Genomic DNA, 22,972 nt, shown 5'->3' on the forward strand with positions numbered 1-22,972 from the left:
TCCATGTGTGCAACGTAGGCAAGCTATGACTGGTGCTTTCCTGCTCTGAGCATGAGGGAAGGCCACTTCCTCTGAAGGACCTTGATAAAAGAGCTATTCCATTCCTAGCAGGTCATCTTAACTTTCATTTCCTAATTGTGTTCTATGGTTCATGGATCTCTTCCAGCTACACTTCTCTTTTGTTGTCTTGTGGGACAGTTGTAAACACTGCTGTCCTTACTCTCAACCTGATTCATGAGTTCTCTCCAGCACCTGGCACATAGAGCATGCTCAGTCAGTATTTGTGATATAAAATGTGTTAGACTGCATTGAAGCATGCAGCAAGGAAGTGTTCATTTCCTGTGGAGATGGGAAGGATAAGACTTTATAATGGCAACTTCAGCCATACTTCAGCAATGAAGGCTCTGACCTGGGGAAATTTTAAGCATAAGTTTTAAAATTTCACGTCTAAAGAAAAACTACCAATTACCCTTTTAATCTTGTTGCCCATCTTTTTTTTTTTTTTTTTTTTTTGTGGCCAGTCCTGGGCCTTGGACTCAGGGCCTGAGCACTGCCTCTGGCTTCTTCCCGCTCAAGGCTAGCACTCTGCCACCTGAGCCACAGCGCCCCTCCTGGCCGTTTTCCATATATGTGGTGCTGGGGAATCGAACCGAGAGCTTCATGTGTAGGAGGCAAGCGCTCTTGCCACTAGGCCATATTCCCAGCCCTGTTGCCCATCTTTTAATCACTTGCATTCTTTATATTATACATTCTTTCCATCTAAATTGCAGGCATATACGTTAAGAATTAAAAAAAAATACTAGCTTAGTTTCTGAAATGAAATCTAAACAGCCATTGGCCTAACAAGGCTATTTTCACTGGAGAACTAAAATGTTTCTTTATGCAGCATTTTTTTAATTTAAATTTTATTTTCTCACTTTTTTGTGTGTTCAGTTCTACTTGGAATTCTGTAGTGTGACCTCAAAAGACAGATTTGAACATTTTTTAACTTAACTCATCCTCACTAGATATGAGATAGAAGATAAGTAGGTATATAGATACATATATATTTTATGTATGCACATATGTAGTAGATGATATATACTACATAAATGTATAAATATACCTATATATGCATATCTTCGTGTGAACTTATGTCTATATTTATATCTATATACCTGGTGTTTTATCATCATTCAATACTTTATAATCCCAAAACACTGAAATACTGTGGAAATTGTCTTTCTAAACCATAAATACACATAGAAAAACAAGGTATTGGTGCCATGTTCATCATTATAAATAAACTATCATTACAAAGGATTGTTTAGACGAAGCAATTAATATTGATATGCCAGAAATTCCAGAAAGGAATAACAGAAATTAGTTATTTGTAAAGATTAAGAATCTATCAGAGATTAGTTGACAGATTAAAAAAATACTTAAGCCTTTCTGGAAGGCTAAGTAAAATACTCACAGTATTCTTCTGGCAAATGATTTCCTGAAAAACAAAGAGGGAAAAGCAGAGCCAACATTAATACAAAAGACAACTCAATGGAATTATGGAACTACTTTAGGTGGTAATGTTATATTCATATTCATATTAGCAATCAGAAATTTTGGAGAGATCATGACTCTATGCATCTGAGAAGTTTACAATGTGATAGAGCAGACAGGAGAATACAAAATTATTGTTTATGGTTTAAGAATAACATTGCAGGACTGGGGATATGGCCTAGTGGCAAGAGTGCTTGACTCATATACATGAAGCGCTGGGTTCAATTCCCCAGCACCACATATACAGAAAACGGCCAGAAGTGGCGCTGTGGCTCACGTGGCAGAGTGAGCCTTGAGCAAAAAAAGAAGCCAGGGACAGTGCTCAGGCCCTGAGTTCAAGTCCCAGGACTGGCCAAAAAAAAAAAAGAATAACATTGCTTGCCTAAAATCTCTGAGTTGAATAATCTAAAATCTCTGAGTTGAATAATCTAAAATCATTTCTACAGAAAATGTATGTGTAGGATTGGCTATACATGTGTAGGATTCTTTGGGAAAAAATTAAAACAAGTTTCCTTTCCCTAAGCTCACTGGGTAGCTACACATGAAAAGTACTGACCACTAGCAAACCCACATATAGAGAATAAGGACATCTGACAACAACAGTTGTTAAGTAGAACTTGGGAATTTTCAATGAGAAGTGCTCTCACGTGTATGCATGCGTGCGTGTGCATGCACACACACAGGGTGTATAATGGAATTGATACACCATGTACACAGTGTCCTTATTTTTGGGGTTGTAAGGAATGTGTTAATAACATACGAATAATGTAGCCAAGCAGTGTTGGTGCAAAACAAACTCTCATTAAAAGCTAACTGCCATTATTATTCTTTCTAGACATTAAGATAAGTAAACACTGGGGAGACAATCTTGAAAAATACACAGAATACAGGCTTTGCTGAGGTTGAGAAATTATTATTTAGAAAAGAGAAAATGGGGTAGTGTACTGGAAAAGATGGAAGGCATGTTGTCACAGAAACTGGAAATGAAAAGCATTTATGTAGCCCCAAAGGTGAATTCATCTGGCTCAAGATAAGAGCCAGACATGCAAAGTCTGCTGACCAGCCACTGTCTTCTGTCCTTCTGGTGTAAAGCTAAAGCAACACAGAGGGCCGAAGGTGACTTAGAACAATACATAAGACTGTTGAATATTCAGAGGAAGAAACTGCCTTGGCTAGTCCTGAGAGCCATATAGATACAAATGAACTACGAAAATATACTTTCAAAGCCTTAAAATATTGCTGATTCACAAAATGACACATGCACATTTGAAATGAAATAGTGTAAGTCTAGATGGACATGCATGTGTGCACGCACATGCTGAAAGCAAGAGTGATTCAGACAGTAAGCATTACAGCTTCTCAGAGAAAGATGGATTGCAGAGTGAGGAGGGCTGGGAAGATCAGCAGAAGGGAGAGCTTGGTTCCAGGCTGAGCTGTGAGCCAAGATCCATCCAAAGACAAAGCCAGGAGGCTGAGTTCCCAATTAGAGATCTAGGAAAAGCAGAGGCCCCTTTAAAAAATACTTATCAATATGAGCCAAGGAAGGAAGTTCATTTTGGGATCTATAGAAGAAAGAAATTAGAAATAGATCTTGAATAATACCATTGAGCTAAAGTAGAAAGTACATTTTGACATATACAGATATGATGAAAGAGTTATTTGGAGACTTTTTTTTTGAGACAGGATCTTGCTGTGTCGTCTTGGGTATACACTGCACTCATGAGCCTCATGCTCAGACTCCTGAGTGCTGGGATTACAGGCATATACTACACATCCAGCTTCACAGCGTTGTTTAAAGGGAGTATATGTGTGAAAACATAGCTGCATATATTGGAACACTGATAGCAAATGTTGGGAACCACACAAATGCCCATCACCTAGAAACTGGCTGAGTAAATTATATCCCCCTCCAATCAACAGAACAGAATGGAGCCAAAGAATATGGACATGGTTTCTGCAGTGTTACAGAAACATCGCTCAAGATATACTGGTGAGTTAAAGAAAAAATTGAATAGCTTTTAGCCTTTGCTTCTATTTCAGTATAAGAAGGATCAAGATTCATTGTACTGCTAAACTGACATGTTGAATTGAAACCTCTTTGTACTGCTACTTAAAGAAAATGTTTAAAAAAAAGGGGGGGGGGGAAAGGACATTGTAGTTTGCAAATTCATAATAAAATCTCTCCAGCAGGTACAAAAGGACTAGAACAGTAGTTGTCAATGGAATCAGCCAGTTGACCAGGGGATCAAAGAAAGAGAATAACCCTTTTGCCCATTTAAATTGTGGTACCAGGCGAATGAATGTCTTAAGAGAGACAAAGCCTGTTGAGCTTTTAGAAATCCTAATTAGATAGTGGTATGGTTTGAATATGGGTTCCTGTATTGAATGCTTGGTCCCCAGCCAGTTGGCATTGTTTTGGTGAGGCCTCGCTACAGGAAGTAGGTCTTTGAGACACTCACTTTGAAAATGACACGAGACTCCTACTCCCTTTCTCACTCTTGGCTTCTTTCCTGCCACGAAGAGAACACCGCCTCCCCACATGTTCCCACCGCCACAATGACCTGCCCAAGTGCATGGCGCGCATGGCATACAGCAACAGAGGACTGAACGCTCTCAAACTATGACCCCCAAAAATCTTTGCCCTTCTAATTTGTTCTCTCAGGTATTTTGATCATAGCTCTGCAAAAGGAAGTAATATGGATAGTAATACTTAATATTTCAGGGAGAAAGTTTGTCAGAGGCTTTTCTTATGCATATGAAAGACTTTTTTTTTTTTTTTTTTACAGTTTACATCTGAGGTTAAAATTGTTGTCTCAAGCTGGGCACCAGTGGTTTACACCTGTAATTCTAGCCACTAAGTAGACTAAGATCTGAAGATTGAGGTTGAAAGCCAGCCCAGACAGGAAAGTCTGTGAGACTCTTATCTCCAATTAACCAGCCCCCCCCCCCAAAAAAAAGCCAGAAGTACAGCTGTGACTCAAATTGTAAGGGTGCTAACCTTGAGAGAAAAAGCTCAGTGACAGCGCCCAGGACTTGACTTCAAGTCCAAGCCAAGCCCAGGTACACATGAGCATGCATGCATACACACACACACACACACTGCTCAGTCTTAGTGATGTGCTCACTTGATATTAGACATTGCCAAATTGCTTCCCAAAGGTAATATCAATACACACTCTCTCCCAGAAGCACATCTGTACATTTCCCATCACTCATGCCGTGCATGTGGGTGTGTGTCTCTGTGTGTGTGCTAGAGATCAAACTGAGAGCTCATGCATGCTAGGTAGTAAGTGCTCTACCAATAAGTTATACTCCAGCCCTTACCAGAGCTTTTTTTTAACTGTTGACTATCCTGTGATGTGCAGTGGTGTTTCATTGTTTGGTTTTGCTTTTGCTTTGTTTTATAAGCAGCATTGCTTAATGTGGGCAGGAGGTGACCTAGAGCAAAGAGAAGGAGCTAGAGAAGGAAGCAGGAGAAAAAGGATCACAATGAAAGGAGTGCTAGTAAAAGAAGAAATGGTTGTTAGGGCTTAAAAAAATGGTACCCCACGATATGACACTTTGACAAGCTGAGCACTTTGAACTAAAATGCAGTCTCAGAGCCAAGGTCTCTCTGACCTCTGCCCCTTGTCTCTCTCTGCAGCTCCCATCTCCAGCTGAAGGCCAAATCCTCTAGAAGATTACCTAGCAGAAAGACTACAATCTAGAATGGACACCACATAGCACATTCAGAGCCCTGGTAAATTGTCTCCAGCTACTGCCTGTTCTTTGGATCCACTTACGTCTCTTGAGACTGATTTACTGAGAAGGCAGTCATAATATTCAATGTATACCCACTGAAACTAGGAAAACTGAGGGGAGGCATTGAGTTGGGAGAGATGGGGGATTGAAAGGGGTGACTGTAATTAAGATACATGGAACTTATAAGTCGATTTGTAGAATGATAACCCCTTTGTACCACTACTTAAAGGTAATTGAATATAATTTTAAACACTCAAAAAATAATTTACTCTTCAGGCTGGGAGGCAGGAAATCAATGATACAACATTCACTTACTATATCTTAAATGGTCCTCAATTCAGCCTCTATCACCACAAAACAAACCAAAAAAATATTTATTCTTCCTTTAACAGTGCATCTATTCTCCACTTCCTCTTTTTTCTGAAGACAGTATTTAAGAGTTAACACTAAGGCCCATCTCTGAGTTTACATACTTATATGCCTCCTATCGACTTGTACAGCAATAAATTTATACTTGTATTGCTCCTTAGCTCTGCCTATTGCTTGTTTTAGCAAATTCAAGTCTCCAATTCTCAGGGGATGGAGGAAGAGCAATTTTCTGACATCAGATATGTTTCATGTCAGCTCACTGGGCAGCAAAGTCCAGATCCACTTGCCCACTTACTGAGAGACTCCTTCTAAATGTGGCAAATACGTAAAAAATTTTAAAAACCTATTAGCATTTCTTATTTTAAAGTACATGTAAATCTCAGCATCTCTCTTTAATGAGCATTAATAGGTTCATTAGAAGTTCTCATGAGATTGATTTAAAGAAAATTGTTATAATGCTAAAGAAAAAAAAAGAACCAACTTTCCTCTCAGAAAGTAAAATGATCTTTTTGGAAAGAAGATAAAAGGTATCATATCTGTGAGAATGGAATAGTGTTTGTGAATTAAAATAGATAAGAATGTTATTGCTGACAGCACCCAGGCCCAGAGTTCAAGCTCTACAACAGACAAAAAAAAAAAAAGAATGTTATTTTAAATACATAATGAGTACATGTAAAATCTCCTTCCAAATTACAATTTAGACATAGATTGTAAGTACTTTTATAGTTCCCATCAGTAATTTTTCAAGAAGCTTAAAGAGATTTTTTTCCTATTCTTTTCTAAGAATTCACTGCCAAAGAGAAACTGCTGTCTTCAACACAGAGCAGTAGATGAAAATAAAACCAGTGCAGCTGTACCTTCTCTGATGTCCAAAGAATCCACATATGCAAACTGCATATACGGCAAGAATAGTACTCTAATTCTGTCTCTACCCCTGTGAAAACAGGGAGATGCTTCACTTTGTTTTAGCAGCCTATCCTTCCACAAGATGCTATCTGACCTATCTCTGGTCCTTGTTCCACTGTAGTCTTCCTTTCTGTTGTAAATGATAAGAGATAAGAGAGTTACACCTACTACCCACTGCAAAATTAAATACAAGTATGCATGGTTCCACCCATACCCACTCACCAATGTTTTCCAGTAAAGAGGACCTGTTAGGACTGACAGGAAATTGTTTAGACTATAAAAAAAAAATACCTCTTGTGCCACATATTTCTATCCTGTTCAACAAGGCACCACAGCCTGACTGATTAGAAATGGCCTAAGAAAATGGAAAACTCAAGTTAATGATAAGGGAAAGAAAGAAAAGCTACATGTTGCACAGGAAAACATGATGAGACCCCTAGCCAATGTTTGTTTGTTTGTTGTTGTTTTTTTGGCCAGTCCTAGGCCTTGGACTCAGGGCTTGAGCACTGTCCCTAGCTTCTTTTTGCTCAAGGCTAGTACTTGTCACTTGAGCCACAGCACCACTTCTGGCCATTTTCTATATATGTGGGGCTGGGGAATTGAACCCAGAGCTTCATGTATATGAGGAGAGCACTCTTGCCACTAGGCCATATTCCCAGCCCCAATGTTTGTTTGTTTGTTTGTTTGTTTTTAATGAAAAATCATGTATCGTCTACAGATACTGCAAGAAATGCAATAGGTAGCTGGTGGCTAAGGATAATTGGCTGTGGAGTGCGGCAGACCTAGTGACAAATATGCTTTGCTCTCACCTTAGAAAAATGAATGCATTTGAATCTCAGCTTGCAATTCTGTAAAATGACAGAAAATGCACCTTTCAAAAGTGCTTTTAAAAATTAAAATACATTTCCTCCACATTAGAATTTACATTAGGTTTATTGTTAGAAAGTCTTTATGAAGCTGGGCACTGGTGGCTCATGCCTGTAACCCTGGCTACTCAGAAGGCTGAGATGTGAGCATCATGGTTTAGAGCTGGAAAGTCTGTGTGAAAGTCTTATCTTCAATTAACTAGAAAACAGGGAGTGGAACTGTGGCTCAAAGTGGTAGAGCATTAGCCTTGAGCAAACAGAACTTAGGGACAGTTCCCAGGCCCTGCGTTCAAGCCCCTTGACTGACAAAAAAGAAAAAATTAAATACGGGTTGGGAAATGTAGCTCAGCAGTAGAGCAGTTGCTCAAGGGCATGCCCTAAAACCCTGGGTTCAGTCCTTAGCACCACGCAAACAAAAAAATCAAATGTAAAAATGTATGCACATAAAGCACTGGATAACTAGCACACAGTAGATGCTCAAGAAGCAACTATTAAGCACAAGATAAATAAGCACAGTTGAGATATCATTAGTCTTTTAAAATAACTACTTTATTAGAATACTCCTAAGAAAACAATTAAGCCAGGTTCTTTGTCTCATACAAGTTCCTAGTAAGATTAGCTTTATTTCTTTCCCTCAAATGTAATTGTAATTCATGAAAAAAGATTCCTTGGGAAAGAATTGTCATAATATAGTCAGACGTTAATGGGGCAAGAACAAAACTAGAGTAGAAAGTCTCTTATATATCTTTACCTATTTAAACTTAATATAAAGAAAAACGAAGAGGACCAAGAATAAATAAAATAATCTCATTCTTTCATCAACTGCTAACGAAAATGTTTAGCTGAACAGTCAGTTGCAAAATCTTATCACGTAGTAGTGCAAGGGGTAGGACTATAGGAAAATTAAGTAGCGATCTTAAAGATCACTCCAAGTAAAAAGCAAGTTAAAAACTAAAAGGCACTCTGAAAAGAAATGTGGGTCAACCCAATGGCAGGCATGTAGTAAATGTATTTGCTCAGTGAAACTTCCCCATTTTTCTGGGAGAGCCATAGATGGTTTAGATACCCAGAATAGAGCAAGATGCTACTTACAACATTTTTGGCAAGGATTTGAAGACTGAAAGACTTCATTTACCAACAGTTAAGCTGTTAGAGAATTATGTTCTGAATTCACTCTAGAGCCCTATATCCCAAGGCCATTTCTGATTTGAGAATTTGAAGACAGAGATGAGAAAAGGCCACTTGAAATCTGCTGGAAACTGCACAAAGGAAATGGACCATTCTGGGCTCAGCATGAATTTCATTGAATGGTGAGATGCTTTTCAAAGAATCCCACAGTGTAAAGTCCTCTTGGAAAATCAGTTAGGAAATTTTGCTGGATGAAGGAAACAATTTTAATATCAAGGACATTCTTATTCAGGGAAAGAGTGACATCCAGATAGGTCATCTGAAGCAGCAAGCTTTAATTCCCACCTTAACTGAAGTGTTGTTCCAGCGGATAAGCATAGCAATTTTCTCAGGATGAGCAGAATTTCTAATCTGAGGACTTGCAGTTGAAAGCTTACTTTAGTAGGAATAATTGGGACACAATGAAAACCCCAACGAGCAGATACTAGGCCTGACATTCCTTCTGCAATCTACTTTTCTTTTTCCTAAGTGTGCACCTATGCCTTCTTTTAACATAGTCTCCTTGGACGCATGTGAACTAGAATTCAGAACCCAATGCTAAGTCTTTTGTACATATGTATCACTTACATTAGATGGAACTCACAAATTAATTAATAATTGGGGACTAATTATCCCAATGTTAGAAATGTCTTTGCACAAATATATGCTACTTAAAATATTTTGGATGCAAGAGAGGTCTCCCTGAACACCAGTGCTGAAATTAAACACTGAGCAAAACAAGAGAGCTACCTTCAAGGACTGCAGAGAGTCTGAGTTAGTGTCACAGTAGAGGATGATGTTGTTGGCCATGCTGAAGCTTTCTCTCACTCCAAGGTGGTAAAACAAGGACGGCTGACGGAAGGCATCACTCATCTCTACCACCGCAATATCTGCAAGCAGAAAACAAAGACTTCAAAAGATGACTCCTAAATCGTGCCTAAGAAGCACATTTGAGTTCCAATAACTTAGTACTCAAAAAAGGAAATGAGGAAAGAAAAGGGACTTTTCTTTCTTCATATCACACTGATGTTGTTGTTTTTTTGCCAGTCCTAGGGAATGAACTCAGGGCCTAAGCACTGTCCCTGGCTTCCTTTTGCTCAAGGCTAGCACTCTACCACTTGAGTCCCAGTGCCACTCCTAGCTTTTTCTCTTTATGTGGTGCTGAGGAATTGAACCCAGGGCTTCATGCATGCTAGGCAAGCACTCTACCACTAAGCCACATTCCCAGCCCATCACACTGAATTTTAAAATTGCAGTTTTATGGAAGAGGTTTTATAATATTCCACAAACTTGCATTTTTTTTCCAACAAGGCAATCCTATAATTACAGACTACTGTGTTAGAAAGCAGGAGCTAGTGCTCCTGCTAAATTTCAACAATGGAACAGACAACTGTATAAATAGAGCCACTTAAAAACCAGATCTGTAGCAAACAGGAATAAGTAACAAATATAAAATGGTATTTTTTTGTTTTTTACAAAGTAGATAAATTTGTTAACCCAGAGGTAGACTTCAGACTTAATATACACTAAATTTTGGCAATTATAATCAGGAAAAGAAGTGAAGATATAGCAAATTGAAACTAAAAGAGGAGATGGAGCTACACATACAAATTCTTCCAGTTTGTAAAGGTAACTGATAGCAAGCTACCAGAAACCTAACATCAGAATTCAACAATTTTATTTTGCCAGAAATAAAATTCAGGTTTTTCTGAACCTCATTTATGGATATTGACAAATGTGTAAGAAAAACAAACAAAATGTATTAAGTGTTATACTATGAGAACCCTAAATACTATGTTTAAATTTTATTTGGAGAATGCAAGGATGGTTCAATGAAAGAACTCATGAAAATTTCCACAGATGCTCCAGATACATTAACTACAGTAGAAAATCCATTTTCCATGAAGAAGAATTTCAGGGTAGGTTGGGAAGGCAAGTGTGTGTTAAAATTAACATGCATGAGGGTCTACATTTGATCCCTAGCACCATTCACAGACCCAAGTATTGCTAACTGAAAATACAAAGGAATTCTTTAATGTGAACAATATACATTTTATAAAGTTTTATACCTATAAGTATGCCCATGAAAACAAGGAAAAAAAGTTTGTCAACAATCCCTCATACAATACAATAGACTTTACCCATATGGTAAAATCTTTTGAAAGTGAAGAATTCTATAAAATAAAATCATGATTTTTTTCTTGGATATATGATACTTGACAGCCAATAATAAATCAAAAGGAAAAATAACCTACCCCAATAGAATTAACTGGATAACTCTTTATATACTAAAAATAATTTAGTGAGGTATATCAAGAAATATCAAAATACAAATTATTAACATCAAAACCAAGAACTTCCTGTATAATTGCAATAAACATTTGGAAAATAAATGGTAAAAGAGAAAAGTCTTATAAATGATATAGGTAGAGTTACCTGTATGTCCACAGAAATGTTTTTTTTTACCATAAAATAAAAATAAATATAAGTCCATAAAGATAAATAATAATAATAGTAGTAGTAACAATAGTAGTTTTTGATGTAGGGATGGACTTTAGGGCCAAGCATACTAGATAAGTTCTCTATCACTGAGCCATCTCCAGTCCCCAAATAATTCTCTGAATAAGCTATTTGATACAAAATCTGACTTACTTAACAGATATGGAATTAGAACTCACATTCATTAAAAGGAAAATAAGTCCAATACAGTGGGGGAGAAAGAAGATTTATTGATGCTATTAAAAGGAGACAGGTCAAAGGTGCTTAATATAAAAAATGATTTTCTTCTGGGGTCTTTAACATTTCTACATTTTAAAAAAATCAAATACATGAAACAAATGAGTCATCGCACCCCGCCCACACAGCATCTGCCTCCTGCCCCATGCTGCTTCTGCCTCCTCAGGTAATAGCACTCAATAGTCACTCCCTCAGCTTTAGAATCCAGAGAGTACAGAGCCCAGAGAGCCAAAGAGAACCAGGACTGATGAAAACTAAGAGATGTGCCGAGCAAACTGGCAGCTATGTTCAGGTACTAGATGGGGAAGAGGCTCGCAAGAGCGTTGACTCTCAGAATTAGATCATATCAAACAAACAAGCAAACACTAAAGACCATTTTAGATTAAATGGGAAACTAGATATTTACAATAAAAAGGCAAGCAAAATCAGGTATATTCATTGATCTGAACACTAAAGTAAATACAGATTAATTTTTAGATGTTGTACGGAACATTGAAAAGTACTTACTGGCTTGGTGCCAGTGGCTCAAGCCTCTCTATCTGAGGATCTGAGGATCATGGTTTGAAGCCAGGCCAGACAGAAAAGTCCCTGTAAGACTCTTATCTGCAATTAACCACTCAATAAACAGAAATGGAGTTGTTGCTCAAGTGGTAGAGCACTAGCCTTGAGCACAAAGAGGCTCAGGGACATCCAGACCCTAAGTTCAAGCCCTGCAACCAGCAACAACAAAAGTACTTATTGGTCCAATTTTAAAATACAGTAATAAAATATAGTAACTCAAGTGGCTTTAAAAAATTTAAATTCAGATGAGGTTAGGCATAGGTGGCTCACATCTGCAATCCTAGCTACTCAGGAGGTGAGATCTGAGTATTACAGTTCAAAGCCAGCCAGGGCAGGAAAAGTCCATGAGACTTATCTCCAATTAACCGCCAGAAAACAGGAAGTGGTGCTCAAGTGGCAGAGTGCTAGCCTTGAGCTGAAGAGCTCAGGGACAGCCTGGGATCAGAATTCAAGCCCCAAGACTGACAAACAAATAAATAAATTCAAATGAGTGATTATTCTAAGATAGAGACAGAGAGAGATAAAAATACTTTTTTTTTTTGAGGTACTAAGGTTTGAACTCAGGGCTTAACGCTTGCTAGGAAAGTACTCTCTCCCACTGAGTCATGCCCTTTTTTTGTGCCAGTACTGGGGCTTGAGCACAGGATATAGGCACTAACCTTAATCTTCGGTGCTCAAGGCTAATACTCTACTACTTGAGCCACAGCTTCACTTCTGACTTCTTTCGGAAGTTACTAGGAGATAAGAGTCTCAGACTTTGCTGCCCAGGCTGGCTTTGAACTGATACTCAGATCTCAGACTCCTAAACAGGTAGGATTACAAGTGTGAGTCATCAGTGTCTGGCAGGACATGCCCTTTTTAGTACGAGTTATTTTGACATACTCTCACTTACTGGCTACACACATTCCTGGACTTTGATCTACCTATTTTAGACTTCCTGTAGTATATGACAGACATGCATTACTGAACACAGCTATTGGTTGAAAAGAAATCTCACATATATGCTTGTAGCCTCTAATCTCAGCCTCCCAAGTAGCTGGTATTATAGGCATGAACCACTGGCACTTTACTTAAATTTATTTTATTTTATTTTTGCCAGTCCTGAGGCTTGAACTCAGGGCTTGGGCACGTCCCTAAACTTCTTTTTGCTCATGGCTAACACTCGACCATTTGAGCTACAGCGCCACTTGCAGCTTTTTCTTTTTATGTGGCACTTAGGGCTTTATGCATGTTAGGCAAGTACTCTACCACTAAGCCACATTCCCAGCCCTTTAAGTCTAATTTTTAATTGCCTTAGCAAAAATTCACTCTTTTGTCTCTGGTAATCAGTTCAAGGTGCTTGAGAAATACCATCACAGGCATAACACAAAACATAGTTCCTTCCCTCAGAAAAACTCTTTTCATGTTTTTCTTTTGCAATCAATACTGTAATTCCATCTCAACCAACTACTGACCTGTTCACTATCTTTTTAGTGTTTTGCCTTTTCTAGAATACCAAAAGGATAGAATAGTATGCAGGCTTCAGGGGTTGACATCTTACTAAAATGTATTTCAGATTCATCCATAATGGTAGGATTAAAGGACATTGTGGTTGCTCCAGGTGGGAAAATTTTGATTAAAGCTGCTATTCATAGACAAGGCTTTGTGCCAACATTGCTCTTTATTTAAGTTGTTAAGTTTATTTTCTTATTGTTGAGGTTTACATGCTCTTTATATTTTGTGGATCTTCTTAAGTATGTGATTTTCAAATACTTTCTCCTAGTTTGTGAGTTGTGCTTCTCTTATGTGTCGTTAAAAGAACAGGTTTCTAAGTTTAATTCCAGTTTATCAACATTTTTCTTCTGAATGGTACTTTAAATGTGATATTTATAAGCCCCGCTTAACTCAAAGTCTCAAAGGTTTTCTCCTTTGCTTTGCTTTTACTAGAAATTTTAAGGTACTACTATATACATGTAGGTCTACACTCTATGCATCAAGATTCCTATTTGTTATGAAGACTCTCCTTTCTCCACTGGATCACATCTAAAGTACAAAGACACAAAAAAGTTCATGAGCTACATTTTTAGGTCTATTTCTCCATTCTCTATTCTGTCCCACAGGTTCATGTGCCTACCTTTTACCAATGCTAAAACAATGTTTTCACCACTGGAGCTTTATGGTAGACATTGGAACCAGGCCGGTCTAGTCCTTCCATCTCCTCTTTGCCTCCCAAGTTGTTTTGACTATTTTCGTTGTTATATTAGTCAGCTTTCTCCCACAGTGACAAAAAGCCTGATATAAATCAGGTTACAATGAGGACAGGTTTATTTTGACTTATGGCTGCCTCCTTACATAGTCACTGGCCCCACCCATTGCCCTTGAGCCTCTGCAGCAAGGCAGCATGAAGGTGCCACACGTACCTGAAGTGGGAAAGCTAACTACCACCTCGCAATCAGAAAGCAATGGAGAGCGAAGGGGCCAGGATCCTCATATCTCCTTCTTGGGCAATTCCCTACCCAGCCTTCCTTCCACTAGGATCTGCTGTTTAAAGGCTCTACCACCTCCAGAAAGGATCACAGCCTAGCAACCAAGCCTTTTACATAGGAGCCATGGGAAACATTCAAGATCAATCTACAGCAGTTTTCTATTTGTGTGTTACAATTATTTGACATTTGACAAGTGCTCATTGATAGGTATAAAATAATCCTCCTGGGATTCTGATTGGGATGGTTTTGAATCTGTAGATCACTTTGGGTAGATCTGCCATCTTAAACAATACTGAGTCTTTCAACGAAGCCATGAATATGAGTCTTTAAGTTTGCTTTAAATTTCAGTATTCTTATTTCTTCAAAATATAGCTCATGTACATGGTTAAATTGTATTAAAATATTTAAGATGTTTGGTTCTATTACAGGTCATATTTAAAAAAAAAAATCATATCCCGGGGCTGGTAATGTGACTTAGTGGTAGAGTGCTTGCCTATCATGCATAAAACCCTGGGTTCAATTCCTCAGTACCACATAAACAGAAAAGGCCAGATGTGGCACTGTGGCTCAAGTGGTAGAGTGCTAGCCTTGAGTACAGAGAGGCATAAGGACAGAGCCCAGACTCTGAGTTAAAGCCCCAGGATCGGCTCATTGCTAGTGTATAAAAATGACTGAGGCTTGAACTCAAGGCATTTCACTCTCACTCACTGTGAGTCTTTTAAACTCACAGGTCATGCTCTATCACTTGAGCCAAGCCACTACTTTTAGCTTTTGCTTGGCTAATTGGAGGTAAGAGCCTCATGAATTTGACTGTCCAGGCTGACTTCAAACCCAGATTCTCATTTCTCAGACTTCCTGAGTAGTTAGGATTAAAGGCATGAGCCGCCAGTGCCCAGCTACATATCACTTTCTAAACAGCTATAGTTTATCACTTAGCTAATGAAATTATCATCTTATAGCTAACTCCTAACTTGGATGGGTATGTTCTCAGAAGTAAATAAATAGGTAAAAATGCTTTTTCTTGTGAAATGATCCTGATATGTCAGAAATCCAAAATAGGATGTGATTATAGTAAGTTAAACGAACACTTGATACTCTAATTCTTAAATGCATTGGCAGAAGGTCAGTTCTCTATTTTTTTCAATTTATCTATTTTATTTCACAGACACATAGTCACTATTTCTATATGTCAGACACTTGGTGAATTTCAGACATGAACTCAACCTTCCTAATTTTCTTTTGTGGTAGATAAAATGATATCACAGCATGGAAACAGTACTATCTGCCAAAGACCAGCTGGAAGTGATTTAATCAAGATTCAGACTCAGACATGTAGTTCCAGAATTCACTCTCTTAGCTCTCCACTAACTCTACTCTGCACCTGCAGGAGATGGAACACAAATAAAAGTCTAAAGTAAGTCTGAGGACCAAAGCACAGTACTCGTGTCCTGTATTTCATGAACAAGTGCCTGCAGTCATTGTCCAATTGAGTTTCTGTGGTAATCCTGTGAGTAAAACTGCCACGTATAAAGTCTAAGGCAAAGCCAGTCATTTAAAGTACAAAGGCACAAAATTCTCTGACATTTTGCCTGCTATGCTTTGTTTCTTTGCTCCAATGACTTCAAATTAAATGGAGCATAAAATTAGGCTTACTTGGGGTTTATTAAAGCATAATAAAGTTTAGTGCAATCATATAAATCTGCTAAACCTAATGTCATTTTGATCACTGAATAACATAGTTTATGATCTGTGACGGGTTTTCAATTTTTTTCCTCTATAATAAAGTATCCATTGTTAGATGGAGTTGCTGCTGCTTATGAGAGAAGCCGAGTTAGAGGAAAACATTAGTCTTTTACTTTTTACCTATTCAGTGATTTTTCTTAGAAATCCGACTGCTCACTCACTTAGCCTATAAGTTGCTCATTCCAGAATGCTAAAGTTAATGAGAGCTTCCCAAATTACCCCCGTGGACTCCCCTACCCCGTCACAATGGGTTGATTCCCAAAACAATGCATTAGTGACAGTTCAATTTGACAGATATCTCGAATGCTTATTATACATTAGGTTCTTCCATGTTATAAAAGTTAAAAGGAAAACTGAATGAGACATGGTTTTTGCCTTCTCTTGTGGATCAGAACTTGTGCTCTGTCAAGTCCTGAAACAGCGGCATGTGGCTGGCTCTGTGGAAGAACAGAGGGGCACTAGCTCACACTCTGAGGGCGGAACGGTAAACGCTGCTTGGATGGATGACACACACCTATTTGGACAGGACGTGCGGTGGCTATGGAGATGGAGTGTGGATGAAACCTGGCAAGTTCAGGGCATCAAAATAATTGTAGGAAAACCCACAGAGTGAAAAGGTACCTAGAATGAAGTCCTAGAGAAAGGCAAGAAACCATAGCAGGAGGCAAAAGCAGTCATTCCTATAGATGAATAAACAGAGGTCCTCCAAAGAACGGACAAGGCCCAAATGCTCATCCCTTATTTGACTCCGAAGGAAAATGTGACGTGTATTCTATTGAATTTTTTTCTGCTTTATGAATGATTATATGCAGATGAACCAAGAGAAGTCCCCCAAAGAGCAGAAAAACCCCAAATACTCATGCCTTGTTTGACTCCTAAGGAAAATGCAACATTTAGCCTGTTTTTTTCTAGTTTATGAGGGATTAATGCAAGTTATAACTAAATGACTATAAAAATTATAGAAGTGATCCTTGTGACTTAAAAGAAGTACCTTAGTAGTGTTCTAAACACTTGATAGATGGGTTTTCTACTATCTGGAAGTATACAAAACTGGGAAATGGAAAAACTTCTGTTGCAGAGCTAGGATTATTGACTTTTTCAGGAAGCACCAAAGAAAGATCCACCATGTTTGCCCTAAATCAATTTGGCAATTCCTACCATAAATTACTGCTTACTTGGTTTCATCAGTGTACCTTTATTGGATGTTATTTCTTAGATATTATTTGGTTAACCCTACCATGCATAAAGATATATATTTTGTCATAGCATGTTTAGCTCACAATTGCCTATCACTTAGCCACTAAACTCTAATATGCACAGTCATTCAAACATGATTTTAAGGGGCATGCTTAAGAATTGAAGCCAGGGTCTCAAACATGCTAAGCATGTACTGTATCACTGAGCTACATATAACTTAGCTGGAAATTATTTTCATGTATAGATATCTATACATATATACACATATATTTTCTAATCTAGTCCTAATATGCTTAGTGATATTTTATTAGTAGACTGAAGTTGGTGGTTGTTGTTATTATTGGATTTTACTTGAAAAGTGAATATTGTTAGGGCAATGATCAAAAAGATATTTGGGACTTCATGAATGATACTTTCAAAGGATTGCGTGTCACTGCAACTACAAAAGGAGAAAGAAGATAGGAAGAGGAGAAGCTGAGAGAGGGGGAGAGCAAAAAGGAAGAACAGCTGGGTGCTGGTAGCTCAGGCCTATAATACTTCCTATTCAGGAGGTTGAGATCTGAGGATGGTAGTTCAAAGCTGGCCCCGGGGAAAAAAAAAGTCCTTGAGACTCTTATCTCCAATGAACCACTAAAAAGCCAGAAGTGAAATTGTGGCTCAAGTGGGACAGTGCTAGTCTTCAGTACAAAAAGCTCAAGGACAGTACCCAAATCCTTAGTTCAAGATCCAGGGATGGCCCACAAAAAACAAAGGACAGAGGAAAGAAACAGAAGGAGAAAGAAAAACCAAGAAGGACATTAGAAGAACTAAGATTTCCCAGCTCAGTACCAATTGTAAAAGCTCAGCTCAGGATCCTCCAGCTTCAAAGAACAGGGACATGGGGAGTGGCACTCATTGTGGACAATGCCCAGCCCAGAAGATCAAGACCACAGCTTAAGAGTGCAACATCAGGAAAGCACAGCATAGACCTGAAAACTGGAGAGGAAACTTCCCATCACTGGAGAGAAATGAAGATATAACTAACATACTAGCTGCTTCAAGGCTTCTAGGATCTGAATGCTAATTAAGTTTCTGGATAAATGACCTCAGACAACACTTTAAACAAACTCTCTGAGCTTTGATTGCTTTAACTGTAACACTAATAAATTGGTCATTAATAATACTGCCTGCACAGAAGGACTGAAAACAGATGTGCTGTGCAGAGCAAATTCTCAATGAATATAATCATACAGCACCATCATATAAGCACAATCACATAAGCATAATCATATAAGAAAGGCCTCATAAGAGGCCCTTGGAAGAATTTAGCATAAAAATGTTCCTGAAGGGCTGGGGATATAGCCTAGTGGCAAGAGTGCCTGCCTCGGATACACGAGGCCCTAGGTTCGATTCCCCAGCACCACATATACAGAAAAAACGGCCAGAAGCGGCGCTGTGGCTCACGTGGCAGAGTGCTAGCCTTGAGCGGGAAGAAGCCAGGGACAGTGCTCAGGCCCTGAGTCCAAGGCCCAGGACTGGCAAAAAAAAAAAAAAAAATCCAGTGTGTTTTGCTAAAATAAAAGTTAAGTCAGTCCAAAGTACCAAGCATGAGTACAAAAATGCTCTCTTTTGGGGCTGGGGATATGGCCTAGTGGCAAGAGTGCCTGCCTTGTATACACGAGGCCCTATGTTCGATTCCCCAGCACCACATATACAGAAAACGGCCAGAAGCGGCGCTGTGGCTCAAGTGGCAGAGTGCTAGCCTTGAGCGGGAAGAAGCCAGGGACAGTGCTCAGGCCCTGAGTCCAAGGCCCAGGACTGGCCAAAAAAAAAAAAAAAAAAAAATGTTCCTGAAGACAATGTTAGTATATAACTCATTTCTGATAAAGACTCATGAGTACTTTCTCATAGACAGGATGTTAATCATGGAAGCATTATGTTAATTATGGAAGCATCAATCAGAAGACAACATAATGAATTTTGTCTTGATTTTCTATCATAGATCCATCCATGCCTATGAACTTTCAAAGAGAGTGTGGCAGGATCAAAACTTTACTTTGGAAGGATGAGTCTGTGGATAGAGACTAGATGAAGCAGATTGGAAACTGGAGATCATTTAGGAATCCAGAAGAAAGTATGCCCCTAAAACAAAGCACAGAAAACATGGGAGGGAAACCACCAGACTTTGCGGACTTGGGTAAATGCAGAAAAAAAGGGAACAATGACTCTGCTTTGAGTCTGAACAATTGAGAATGATTTGTCATGAAGAACTGTTTCTTCTTCGTAGGAACTTAAGTTTGGATTGGGACACATTAAACATTGTGTGTACAGATGTTTCTGTGCATGTATGAATATATAACTATGTAGCTGTCATGTTAAATTTCTGAGGAGAAATCGAATCAGACAAAAAGATTTAAGTCACGATGATGGGAAATAACTGAAGCAGTGGGTGTAACTGAGATTGTCAAGTCAGAACACAGAAAGAAATGAGAAGGTTTCTAAGACGCAGGAATTCCTCTCCTCAGAACATGCTCAGTGGGAACCTAGACAGATGTGTTCACCAAAAGGCAGGTATTGAATGCTTACAGCATCACTTGCTGCAAATGATCAATAGAAGATTTTTTAAGTGTCCTATAATAGAAGTGATCAATAGTATTCAGCAACGTGAATTAAAAAATTCCTACAACCTCGTGTGCCAACACAAATGAATCTAACAAACACACTGCTGATAAGAAAAATTCAGATGCCAAGAACAGGCTGTATGATTCTGTGATGTTAAATGTCTTACTAGCAACATGCTGGTGGCTTATGCCTATGAGCCTAGCTATTCAGGAAGCTAAGATCTGAGGATCAAAGTTCAAAGCTAACCCAGGCAGGAAATTCCATGAGACTCTTATCTCCAATGAACCACCAAAAAGCAAGAAGTGAAGATGTGGCTCAAGTGCTAGCATTAGCCTTGACATTAAGGGTCGGTGCCTAGGCCCTGAGTTAAAGCCCCAGTATAGGGGAAATGAAATGCCTTACTAGTAAATACTATGGAGAGAAGAGTAGAGGCTAAAAAGGATCCTAAGAAGCAGTTCAAAAGATGCTTTTGCTGGCGCCCTGTGAGTTAACTAAAAGTTGCCCAACTTTGTATCTGTGCCTTTGAACTGAGTTGTTATTCTCTGCTAAAGTCACTTTACAACCACCTTCTGTCCTTCAAACGAGCAACTCCATATTATCATCTTAATGAAAACATCCAAAAGCTCATGAGACCACCTATCCTGTTCAGGTCCAGTAATAAAGTGGTCACTTCTCTAGAACTCCTCCAAGGAGAAAGACTGAGAAAATAATGGCCAAGCAGACTATATACATGCAGCATGAGGCTGTTTTAATTATGCACAGCTTCCTCATTCCCTGAACCCAGTTCTTCCTGAACCTGAGGCCAATGTCTGTGCCTTTGAAGATGTACTTAAGTGCTGACTTCCCATAGATGCCATTTAATAAATTTTTCTCCACCCTTCACTATGTCTCTTTATTTGGAATACTGGGACAAGTGGCCCGGCTTACAATGGAACTCCTGGATTTTGTACTTAGAGTCTAAAAACCTACAGGTATGGTGGATCATGTCTGTAATCCTAGCTACTTAGGAGAGATTTGAGGATTGAAGTTTGAAGCCAGACAGGAAAGTCCAGGAGACTCTTATCTCCAATTCTATTAAAACAAACAAACAATCCAGAAGTGGAGCTGTGGCTCAAGTGATAGAGCACTAACCTTGAGCAAAGTAGCTCAGAAACAGCACTGCAGATCCCAACACCAAAAAAGAAAGACGAGAGAGAGAAAGAGAGACAGAGACAGAGACAGACAGAGACAGAGAGACAGAGAGAGACTGATCAGATGTAAAAATAATTTCTGTATCTCAGTTTCTCCTTAAAATTTCTCCTTAGAATTATTGTATTTTCAGTATGCTAGGTTTGGGTCAATAATCAGAAATTCAGATCTCTATAAACTCATTTGATGTAATAAATTTCAGCTCTTAAATAAGCAATTTATTTTCATTAGCTACTGAAAGAGCTATTCATGATCATTTGAATAAACTTTTTTAAAGCTTATTAGGGGCTTGTTTGCTTCTGTTTTTGTGGTACTAGGGTTTTAAACTCAAAGCCTAATGCTTGCTAGGCAAGTGCTCTACTACTTGAGCTATACCCCAGCCCTTTGTGATTTCCTTATTTTTCAGACAGGGTCTCAAACTTTTGCCTGGGCTACTCTCCAACCTCCAGTCTCTACCTCACAAGTACCTAGAATTACAAGTACGCCCCATAGTTTATGGTTTGGCTGCTCTTACAGCTTTTATTGTAGTTGAAGTGCATGCCTTTTGTATTTGGGCTCTCATGTTTGATTTTAATTAAATCATCAAAGCTTCAGTCTTTGTTTTTGCTTCCATGAAGTTCCCAAGAACACAGAGTAACCCCTTTTTAACTGAAAGAATCTTAGACCAGGATCTTCTCTCCCTCTCAGACCAAAAATCAGTCTCCTTTCATTGCTACTTGCTTCCATTGCATAAAGTTTCAAGAAGTGATTGTTCCTCATTGATGTAGATGTTGCATTACACATTCCTCCCTCTTCATTCTATACCTTTCAACTCTGTCATAGAGAGACAGCAAGAAGTGGTCAGGAGAACTTTAACATTAATTGATAGTGTCCTCTACCAACAATGGCTTTGGTGACTTCTCATATGTTTGAGGTTATTCTTTTTGTGTTTGTGTCAGTTCTGGGGCCTGGGGTTTGAACTCAGGGCCTGGGTGCTGTTCCCCAGGGTGCGCACGTGTGTGTGTGTGTGTGTGTGTGATGTGTGCATGTATGCATACTTGGAGATAAGAGTTTCATGGGCTTTCCTGCCCAGGCTGGCTTCAAACCACAATCCTCAGATCTCAGACTCCTGGATAAGTAGGATTATAGGTGTGAGCCACTGGCACCTGACCTGAAGTTGCTCTTACTAAAATATTTTTCTCACTCTGATTTATATGTGTTACGTCTACATGCACATTAGTAGTTATTTACAACAGTGTAAAATGGCAAGACAATCAAAATTAAGACTCTCAAAAATTCTACAGGAAAATAAATTGGCTTCCTTAATAAAAACATCATGGTAGAGTGCAGAGGGGAAGAGATGGAAGAAGAAATTGGAAATAGAAAGAGAGTGAAGAGATGGGGTCAACTGCAATGTACAGACCTTATTTAGATTCTATAAAATACATTAATTGCATGGATTTGGTGACACAGTTAAGACTGTAAAGATGATTGAGATAATTTTTATAAAAGACAGGATGTATGATGGTGTTAAGAAACGAATTATTTTAAATGAGACAAGGACTTGTGGTAAGGAAAGCTGAATGGTAGCACAAACCTGTGCTCCCAGCATTGGTCAGAAGCCTAAAAGTAGGTGTCGTGGCTGAGGTACATACCCAAGGAGGAAGCAAGACCATATCCTAAAAATAACCAATAGAAAACAGGACCAGAGTTATGGCTCAGCCATATCATCCCAGCTTGAGATCATGAGTTCAAACCCCACTACCATCAAAAACAACAACAAAAAAGTATAATTTCTCAGGCTGAGATTGTAGTTTTAGAGAACAAGTCCTTGCATCCTGTGTTCAATCACTAATACCACACACCAAAAACTGTGTAATTCCTCATGCAATGGAGATTTGATTACCAACAACAAAC

At 38.7% G+C, this 22,972-nt stretch overlaps 1 protein-coding gene across 12 annotated transcripts in view; it reads right to left on the reverse strand.

Annotated features, from left to right (window-relative positions):
- Map3k5 (mitogen-activated protein kinase kinase kinase 5) overlaps nucleotides 1-22,972 on the reverse strand; it is a 182,124-nt gene that overhangs the window by 106,779 nt on the left and 52,373 nt on the right. For 11 of the 12 annotated variants that reach the window (XR_007212119.1, XR_007212120.1, XR_007212121.1 and 8 more), the window contains exons 2-3: nucleotides 9,336-9,475; nucleotides 1,457-1,480 (exon numbers count right to left, since the gene is read on the reverse strand). Coding sequence is in view for 9 of the 12 variants with exons in the window: in XM_048354152.1 (XP_048210109.1) it covers nucleotides 1,457-1,480; nucleotides 9,336-9,475 (164 nt within the window). In the remaining 3 variants the exon portion in view is untranslated. Of the gene's footprint in view, nucleotides 1-1,456; nucleotides 1,481-3,995; nucleotides 4,417-9,335; nucleotides 9,476-22,972 lie in introns of those variants that run through there. The other variant, XM_048354157.1, reaches the window with a different exon arrangement.

Source organism: Perognathus longimembris, chromosome 9 (assembly GCF_023159225.1).
Source record: "Perognathus longimembris pacificus isolate PPM17 chromosome 9, ASM2315922v1, whole genome shotgun sequence".
Lineage (NCBI taxonomy): Eukaryota > Metazoa > Chordata > Mammalia > Rodentia > Heteromyidae > Perognathus > Perognathus longimembris.